The sequence below is a fragment of the Nuphar pumila genome, chromosome 6 (genome assembly GCF_984573655.1).
Source record: "Nuphar pumila chromosome 6, dmNupPumi1.hap1.1, whole genome shotgun sequence".
NCBI lineage: Eukaryota > Viridiplantae > Streptophyta > Magnoliopsida > Nymphaeales > Nymphaeaceae > Nuphar > Nuphar pumila.
In genome coordinates this window covers 101,670,012-101,680,746 of record NC_143254.1, presented here as the reverse complement: position 1 = coordinate 101,680,746, position 10,735 = coordinate 101,670,012, and the positions used below count along the sequence as shown (strand labels likewise).

Here is a 10,735-nt window from a genome sequence, read left to right as displayed (position 1 = left end):
TGGATCCGGCCTATTTGCATCGCTCAATTTTTACATGAAAGCTTTCATAAGAAGTATTGATGGATTTACATATAAAAAGTAGTAAGCGGTGGAAAAAACTGACGCCCAGCAGTACTAGCATGGCACTTTCCAACCATGATAATTTGATGGTTATTTCATGGTGGAAAAAGGCTACATCGCTGTTGTCTCAGCACTTTCCCACTAAATTGCACGAGGACTTCACGTTTAAAAGAAAAGCTCCCAGATTCATATTTACCAAGTGCGTATGAATTCCAGAATCCGACCTTTGAAAAAATCCAATTACTGTTACGACTTCTCTGAATAAAGGCTACCAACAAGGGAAGAGTACAAAGCATCATCAGGAGTCAAGCCTGCTTCCAACATCTCGTCGTACAACCTCAAGGCATCATCGGCCTTTCCATTTCTAGCCAACCCTGATATCAAAGCAGTATATGTAACCACATTGGGAAGAAGTCCTCTTGAAGACATTTCATCAAACAATTTGAGTGCATCCTCCATTTTATCATGCGTGCAGTTCCCATGTATGAACGACGTGTACGTATAAACATCACACTTCAATCCATTTGCTTCCATCTCGTTCCTAAGCTTATAAGCAACCCCCATCTTCCCCTTTTTGCAGTACCCATCGATCAAAGCGTTGTAAGTGCACACACTAGGCCTGATTTTGTTCCTACCCATCTCATGGAACACTCTCATGGCCTCATCTAAATTCCCTTCTTTGCAATGAATGTCCACCAAAGTGGTATAACTCACAACATTTGGAGACACCCCTTTATCAACCATGGCATAGAAAAGCCTCTTTGCTTCCTCAAACCTATTCAACTTACCCAACCCATGGATTAGTGTGCTATATGTGTAAACATCCAGTGTGTATCCTTTCTTTTCCATGGTATACATCAAGTTGAAAGCCTCGTCCATATTTCCAACCTTGCAATACCCAGCTATCATTGTGTGAAGTATAATTTGATTGGAATCGATGCCCTTCCTTTGCATCTCACTAAGGACTGTGGAGGCTGCCTCCATCTGTCCTAGCTTACACAGACCATTGATCAATGCCCCATAAGTATGAGCATTTGGTGTCAAGCCTGCCTCTATGCTCTCATCAAGGAGAGCAAATGCTTTCTTGATGTTCCCACGCTTACAATTCCCATTGATCATTGAGGTATAGACATAGACATCCCCAACCATGTCCCTGTTCTTCATCTCATCAAACAACTCCTCAGCTCTATCGATCTTGCTGGAATTGCACAGCCCATTGATCAGAACGGTATACGTCGCGACGTTACGGTCTACGCCCGAACGGTCGACCAAGTCCAGGACCTCAAGGGCCTTCTCCCAATCACCATTCTTGCAATGGGCCTCCATCAAGGAATTGTAGGAGAAGATATTGGGCTTGATCCCTCTAGCAGCCATGTCCTCCAAAAACTCGAGGGCTCTCTGGATCTCCCCCTTCGAGCAGAACCCATCAACCACAATGGCTAGAGAATGGGGCGTGGCGACGATGCCCAACTCCAGCATCGCGTGCACGAACCCCCACGCAGACCCCATCTCGCCAGACGCCCTCAAGGCTCCAAGATAGGCGTTGCAGGACCAAGCATCTACCTTCCAACCCCGGTTTTTCATATAATCAAACACTTGGTAGGCATCCTGGGTCATGTTTTCATCCGAGTAAATCTTGAACAAGAGGGAGAAAAATTTCACCCGGGCCTTAGAATCCTTGCAGGACTCATCCATTTGAGTCTCTATAACGGAAAAGGGACAGTCATGATCAACAGCTAGAGATTTCAAGAGATCCTTTGCGGCCGAGGAACGGCCGTCCTCCTTGAGCAATCTGTAGACGAGGGTGCAGCAGACGCTGGGGTGGTGCCTCTGGGTTAGTTGATGGCGTCCCAACCAGCTGAAGAAGCACAAGAGGGAAGATGGGCTGAGCTTGGGGTTGGAAATAACGAGGTGGGTGATGTGGGAATTGAGTGTGGGCACCAAAGCGGAGCGTGAAAGGGAGCCACAGCCATGCTTTGCTATTGTCTCGGAGATTAGTTCGGCGAGTTCGTGAGACGAGGAGGAAGGTGGTGATGTGGAAGAGGGGGACGAAGGAGAAGGATGGGAAACGGAGGATCTGTAAAGGAAGGGTTTAGCGGTTTTGATGAACGCCAATCGCTTCTGCTTCTGCATGTTGATTCGCGTTTCGCATCTGCTAAGCGTTGTGGGCGATCTGTATCTCGCCGAGGGCGGAAGCTCAGCGACTACTTGGAGCCAAATAAGGGAACGGAGATTTCCAGAAAGCGGCCCTATTTTTCCTTAATATTCCAAATAGTGCTCGCCTTTTCAGACAGCCTCTTAATAGACAACGCGAATACGCTAATTTTGGCCAATTTACATATAGGGGCTTAATGTATGGTGAATTTAAGTTTAATGGCCTCATGTTTCAAATATTTAGGACACCTTTGCGTGCCAAAGAAAGGGGCTCCGTGCAGGCATAGTGATAAATCTCACGAGATTTATGAAGTCTCGCTAAAATATCGTGAGAAATTACCCGAAAGATAAAAACGGTAATTTCTCGTGATATTTTTTCATGAGTTTTTTCATCAAAAACATAAATATTGTGTTTTAAATATGATATTTATGTTTTTATCGGCTATTTATCATGAAAAAACCATGTGATTTTTATTTTTAAATATGTATGTATATTTTTTTTATAAAAAATAATTTATATATTTTTAATTTATTTTCTATTGCTGAGATTTTGCCAAAAAATGAGATTTAAAAAAATCAAATTTTGACGAGTTTTTGGCTGCCAATATTTTGCCATTTTTAACTCGTCACTGTGTGCAAGATAATGCCTGTGAAACATAAATATTGTGGAGAGGTCAGCATTTGCATTGCCCTAGTGGAGCCCATAAAAGCACAATGATTTCTGTGTGTCCATAAAAATCTTCAGGTTCCAACTGCAAGCAAATAAAGAAGTCGATGGCTCAGGAAAAATTTAATAATTTCATTTGAATGTAAACATTATATATATATATATAACAAAGAATGGCAAATCCCTTGATAATAGGATTGATATGGAAACAATAGATTTAGAGTATACAATCTTGCCAAATGAGACTTGCTGAGCGTATAAAGCAACTAAGATCACGCATGATCTTTGCAATATAACTTGCCTTCACTAGATATCATTCATGATTCAAATCATGCGTGATCTTAGCTGTGATCACAGTTGTACCCAAAATACCCATCCTTATCACTTTGATACTCTCCCTCAAGCTGAAGATTGTAGATCTGTGACTCCCAGCTTGCTTATGAGAATTTGAAACCGATCTTGTTCAAAGGCCTTTGTGAACACGTTTACAAGTTAAAATTTCTTAGAAACATATATAGTGCATATGATCCCTTATTGCACTTTTTTACTAACAAGATAATAGTCTAGTTCGATATGCTTGGTTCGCTCATGAAATACTGGGTTTGCTGCAATATAGATGGCGGATTGATTATCACAATATAATATCATTGGGCTTTTGTAGCAGATTCCAAAATCTGCTAGAAGTACTTCCAGCCAAACTAACTCGTATGTTGATGTTGTCATTGGTATTCTGCTTCTGTAGAAGATCTCGAAATGGTGGCTTGTTTCTTACTTTTTCATGAAATTGGACTAGTGCCTAACATAGTAAGGTAACCAGCTATGGATCTTCGAGTCATTGGGCAACTAGCCCAATCTGAGTCACAATAGGCTGATAACTTAAGTTCACTTTTGGTGGGCAACAAAATTCTATGATTGAAAAATGATTTTAAATACCTTAAAACCCGAATAGCAGCATTGTAATGTGGCACTTTGGGCTTCTGCATAAACTGGCTTAATATGTGAACTGAGTAGACAATGTACGGTCGAGTCACAATCATGTATATTAGATGCCCTACTAGTCTCCTATAGCAAGTAGGATCTTGAACAAGTTCTCCATCTTGCACATTTAACTTCAACTTCAACTTGTGATCCATCGAAAAATCAATCGGTTTTGCACCCATAAGTCTTGCACCAGATAATATATAAAGTACATATTTTTTTTGCCTCGGGAAGATTCTTTATGGTGCTCTAGCCACTTCAATTCCCAAAAAATATTTTAATCGGTCCAAATCCTTATGCTGAAATCAAAAATTCAAAAAATGTCAAGATATGGTATAGCTGTCATCATAGTGACAAATATCGCGTGATTTATGAAAATCTCGCGATAATATCGCCTGAAAATTTAAAACAACAATTTCTCGCAAGATTTTCAAAATATCACGAGAGTTATGAAAAAACATAAATACCATGATTTAAATGTGATATTTATGTTTTAAACGGCTATTTATCACAAAAAAATGTGTATTTTTATTTTTAAATAATTTTATTAATATTTTCTTATAAAAAATAAATTTTATATTTTTTAATTTATTTTTTTATTACCGAGATTTTGCCAAAAATGCAAGATTTATGAAAAAATTTCAATTTCTCGCAAGTTTTTGAAAAACAAGAAATTGTCGTTTAAAATGTTTGTCACTATGATTGTCATTCTCTGCCACAATAATGTCATATATATAGATTAAGATGACTACAATTTTTTATCCTACTTTCTTTGTAAAAAAGGGTGTAAGAGGATGATGCATGCATTAAGTCTGCTTCTTTGAACCAATTTTCAGATGATTGTTTTAATCTATAAATTGATTTGTTTAATTTGCAGACATGATGATGTTCTCTCTGACGGTTGTATCCCGATGGCAAATCTATATAAACTTCATCGTGAAGATCCCTTTGTAAAAATTTATTGTTAACATCCAATTGGTAAACCATCCAATTGTAAATCGAGACAAGAGTGAGTAGACAATGCATGATGATGAGTTTGGCTACCAGTGCAAACATCTCATGGTAATCAAACCCTTCAACTTGAGTGTATCCTTTGGCAGCCAGAGAGGCCTTATAGCGCTCAATAGACCCATCGGATTTATGTTTGACCTTATAAACTCACTTACATCCAATAGGTCTTTTACCTAGTGGTAGTAAGACGACAATCCAAGTGTTATTCACTTTTAAAGCTTGAATCTCTTTGAATATAGCTTCTTGCCAATATGGATGCTTAGAGGCTTAGATATAGTTGCTAGACTCAACATCATTTAAAATAGCGGAAAGGAAAGCCATGTGGAAAGCAAAAAATTTAGAAAGGCAAAAAAAGTTTTGGATGAGATAAAATTTATCCAAAACGGAATGGCCGGGAGGCATGGGTAATGTTTGCTTAGGAACCATTGCTGATAAACATATGTAATCAAGTAAGTATGTGGGGCATGTACGGGTCCTGGTGGATTGTCGAGTGTTGGGAATGATTTTGGGAGGGGTATTTGGATTTGGATCTGGAGCTGTTGAGTGTGCAGTGGTATCAGGTTCTAGAGATATATATGGATCTGGAGGTGGTGGGTATTCATCGTTTTCAACAGCTAATGAGAATGCAAGATTGGTGAATATATCCTCAATCGGGTTTGGTATGACGAGTGTCATGTGAGGAGACTCGTGTTGAGGTTTGGTAAGAAAATGAAATTCGGTTTCATAAAATAAAATATCTCAGCTAGAAAAAAATTCATGAGTGTCCAGATCATAAAGACGATATCCACGCTGATTATATGGATATCTAATGAAAACACATTTTTGAGATCTTGAAGAAAATTTGTCTCAGATGGGTCCTAAATTTGGAGCATAAAATAAACACCCAAATACTCGCAAATGATCATATTTGGGTTTACTTTTGAAAAGAACTACATGTGGAGACTTGTTTTACAAAATAAGGGTAGGGATGCGATTGATCAAATGTGTGGCTATGAGAATGCACTTTCCCCAAAAATATATAGGTAAGTTGGCTTGAAATCGTAAAGTGTGTGCAACCTCAAGGAGGTAATAATGCTTTCATTCCACCCTACCATTTTGTTGATGGGTTCTCACACATAACCATTGGTGATAAATCCCATTCTGGTGAAAAAAAATTGCATATCTTATGACAAGAATTCAACACCATTGTCAGATCGAATGTGTTACACTTGAATTTTATATTGAGTTTTGACAATGATGCAGAGTTTTGTCAGAAAAAAATATGTTTCTGACTTATATCACATAAGAAAGACCCGTGTGCATCGTGAGAAGTCATCCACAAGAGAGAGAGAAATTTGCACCTATGTGTGATTGTGTTTTGTAGGGTCCCCATATATCACAATGCATGCACAAGAGAAAAAAGTTCATTGCTTCTATTAAAACTTATTTAAAAAAAAGTCGAGTCTGCTTAGCTCAATGATACACATCACACAAACGATTAAAACATGGAGACAATTCACCAAGTTCTTTAGACAAATGTATAGTTCGGTCATAAGATGGATGCCAAGTCTCATATGCCAAACTTGGGTGTCTAGTGATTGGGTAGCATGAAGGGCACAATTAAGTTGAAAGAGATGATCAAAATGGTAGATGCCATCACGAAGCTTATCTGCTCCAATCAGCCTCTTTGTTGAACAGTCTTGAAAATTAAAAAATGAAAAAAAAGTATGGCAATACAATCCAACGATTCAGTTAGTTTTTCTATAGATAACAAATTTTAATGAAAATGAGGAATGTGAAAAACATTGTTAAGGGTCAATTCAGATGATAGTTGGGTTTTTTCGAAATGAGATACCCATATAGTCTGACCATTAGGTAGTCAAATGGGTTTTTCTTTGGACACAGATTGGTTATAAAACAAAGAATAAGTGAGGAGTCATTTGATCTGATGCCCCTATATCAATAATCCAAGGAAAATGTGACAAAGAGAAAAAAGAATGAGAGTCTGATGTATCACCTGCAAGGTTAGCGAAAGCCATATTAGAGTCTAGATTTAGCCATTCAGCTATTTGTTTAAGTTGATCCTCACTTAGTTGTGTCAAGGCTGACGTTTTACTAATTTGGTTGGATTAGTTTGTGGCTGCATTGGTTTCTTTGTTGGCATCTCCTTTATCACTTACAATATATGCCTGACTACCCATCTTTTCAGCAGCAACTTGACTATTTGGATGACTGGCTGGATAGCCTATAAGGCTATAACATCGAGCCTTGACATGTCCAAGTATGCCACAGTGATCACATAGAGGCTGTCTACGACCCCTACTACCAATGCCTTGATTATCATTCCATAGTGACAAACGTTTTTATTGGCAATTTCTTGTTTTTCAAAAACTTGCGAGAAATTGAAAAAAAAAATCATAAATCAGGCATTTTGGGAAAATGTCAGCAATAAAAAATAAAAAAATTATTTTTATAATAAAATATTAATAAAAATTATTTAAAAATAAAAATACATAATTTTTTTGTGATAAATAGTCATTTAAAACGTAAATACCGTGTTTAAATCACAGTATTTATGTTTTTTTCATAAATCTCATGATATTTTAAAAAGCTCATGAGAAATTTCTGTTTTAAACTTCAGGCAATTTCTCACGATATTATCACGAGATTTTCATAAATCTCGTGATATTTGTCACTATGTATCATTCAGGCGATCGGTATGTTGTCCAATGCCTTTTGCCATTAATGTTGCCGAGTTGAAAACTTCATTTATGGATGGTGTCAAGAGACACTGAGTCTCCTCTTGACTTACCAACGAATACACTCGACTCACATTAGGCAAAGGGTCCAAGGCCAAAACGTTACTATGAATCCCAGAGAGGGATTCATTAAGGCTCATGAGGAATTCAAACACCTTCCTCTGTTGACATTCACCATACTTCTTGAACACGCCACACGTGCAAGTTAGAATTGTAGAATACGAGCCCAATTCCTCTCAGTAAGTTTTTGAAGTATTGAAGTATGCGGCTATGGGAGATTGATATTTGCGCAGATCACATATCAATTTTTTAAGTTGATAAATACGAGTAGAATTACCTCGAGAAAACCTCTCTGCTAGATTCTTCCATGCCTCACTTGCAAGGTCTGCATAAATAATGCTATTTGCAATGTCTTTTGAGATTGTGTTGAGAATCCAGGACAACACCATGTCATTGCATCGATTCCACAAATGGTACTCATTTGAGATGGCTTTCAGCTGAGGCAACAAACCATCCACGAATGCAAGCTTGTTTTTCATATTTAGTGTCATTCTCATCGCTCGTTTCCAAGTAGAGTAGTTGTCACCCATGAGAGAGGTAAATACGATAACCATGTCAGGGTTATCTGAATGATGAAGATGATATGGGGATGTAGGAGAGGTGGGTTCCTTGCTTGGTACCTCCGTTGCCATGGTTGATCAGGGTCAATCTGATTTGAAGGAAGAATAGGTTAGTAGAGGCAATGAAGATTGCTAACTCGGTTCTTTAGATCCTAGCTCTGATACCACAAAAAAGTCGATTTTATTTGAATGTAAACATTTACATATATACGATAAAAAAATGGCAAATCTCTTGATAATAGGGATTGATATGGAAACAATGAATTTACAACAAAATGTATAATCTTGCCAAATGAGACTTGTTGAGTGTATGAAGCAACTAAGATCACACATGATTTGATCATGCATGATTTGATCATGCATGATCTTTGCAATATAACTTGCCTTCACCAGATATCACACATGATTCAAATCATGTGTGATCTTAGTTGTGATCACAGTTGTACCCAGAATATTGATCCTTATCACTTTGACAACAAACACACCTTTAGGGTGTGTTTGTGTGCCATGGAAGAGAGCTCCACGGCAGCCTTTTCATGGAGCTCTCTTCTGCAGAACATGAGTCCAACCATCCCACAAAATCATTACCACAGGAAGGGGTGGTAAGACGTTGAAAATGTGCTCCTCTTTTCACGGGGAAAGATGAGTTTGTGTTTGCATCACAATTGTGAGCCCTAAAAAATGCATGGGGTTGCATGTGTTTTCGCCAAAACCAAAAGGTTTTCATGATACACAAACATACACACATGGGTAGTGGAAATGGCTATCCCATATTCAATTGAACACATCCAGTCAATATATATATATATATATATATATATATATATATATATATATATATATATATATATATCAAGGAACCAACAAAACCATCATCTTAATTATCTAAAAAACATCACCTTATTTGCCCAAATAAAAGTTAAACACTTGTAATTTCTAATTTTGATATGCATCGATGTGGATAAAAAATAAACCAGGTGGTGATTTAAGTAATTTTCCAAAAGTTATGTGTCTGACTTAAATATTTGAAATTTAAGCAGCTAAATATATGTTTGCTATACATTAAGTGCATATATATAATTTATTTCATAATTTTAACAGAAAAATGCCATTACGATTTCCACCTTTTTTCTACTATTCCAATAAGAAAAAAACATGTTTTCTGGAAAGACAACATTTCATACAACTTTCCACTAAAATTATCACATACAAATATCATTTTTATTATGCCTAAAGTTAATTTCATGGTTAGGATCTAAAAAAGTATAATTTTAATCTTGGTTTTTAATGTGTGCTTAGCTTATTTTATTAGGCAATGGGAAGTTTTTCAAAAAAGTATTTGTATTTGGAATGCAGGGCATAAAGCTCGCTCCCAATAAGAAAATTCTACAAGGTAAACAGAAACACTCAAACCCCAATGAATACATGAATTGCATTTTTTATTACAGAAAATTATCATACTTGATCTACGGCAAAAATGATGCATTTCCAAAAATGCCCCACAATTTACAAAATCCACCGAATAGACAATATCAGAGGTGACCAATTTTTTCTTGTCAGTTTTACCCCTCGTAGGTGCAAATTTCCGATATTTGCACATCATGGTGCTCAAATAATACACTCATTGGACCCGTCAACAAAATCATATCAAAGGTTGCGATATTACAAAAAAAAAAATCAAAACTACAATCAATTTGCAAAACTTGATGAGTCTCACACGATCACCAGTGAAAATTATAAAATTTGTGAAAGTCTGATAATTGCAAAATTGCTTATGAGTATTGCAAAATTACAAAAAATTATAAAAGTTCGATATTATACAATTTCTTATTTGAATAACACTCATATTGTGAAATTACTTTTTCTTGCAAAATTTTATCTCATATAAATGACACATTTATTTATTTTTCTTGTTTGTATATGAAAGGGTGATAACCCCAATCATTTTGCCTCTGGAACCCCAAACCTTCTGGCCATTCTCGTAAAAGTTGTTCGCTCTACCTCGTGCAAGGTTGCGGTATTATTTCTTCGGTTAGCTATTAATGTGAATTCATACTATGCATATTTTGTTATTTTTTCTTTTTTTTACAACATAGTTTCCTCTTCTTTTGTTTGGTTGCTATGTGGACTTATTATGTATGTTTTGTTGTTCTAGATGTTACCCGATGTAAACATGTAATATTTGTCACCAGATTTTTCATTTAGGGTTTACCATCTTTAGGAATTTTCACATGTAATATAGTTTCTTCTTCTTTTTGTTTGGTTGTTATTGTGAACTTATTATGTTTACGTATGTTTCACTGCTTAAGGTTTACGATCTTTAAAGATTTTTGCATATAGTTACCTACAAAAGTCAGCACCAATATGCATCATGGAGTACAAAATTTCTTATTCGAATGTACTTATTGAATGTTATTTTTAAATCATAAGTAGCTCACGATGTCTAAATGTGGCACAAGCAAAATAGTCAACGATGAGAGATTTTTGCAAAGTCGCCTCTTACCGAA

General features: G+C 36.6%; 1 protein-coding gene across 1 annotated transcript; it reads right to left on the bottom strand.

Moving 5' to 3' along the window:
- On the bottom strand, nt 1-2,247 carry LOC149835436 (Pentatricopeptide repeat (PPR-like) superfamily protein). Its single transcript, XM_090010525.1, has one exon. The coding sequence runs from the start codon at nt 2,191-2,193 to the stop codon at nt 307-309; it is 1,887 nt and encodes a 628-aa protein (XP_089866651.1). The 5' UTR covers nt 2,194-2,247; the 3' UTR covers nt 1-306.
- Nucleotides 2,248-10,735: the final 8,488 nt, after the last annotated feature.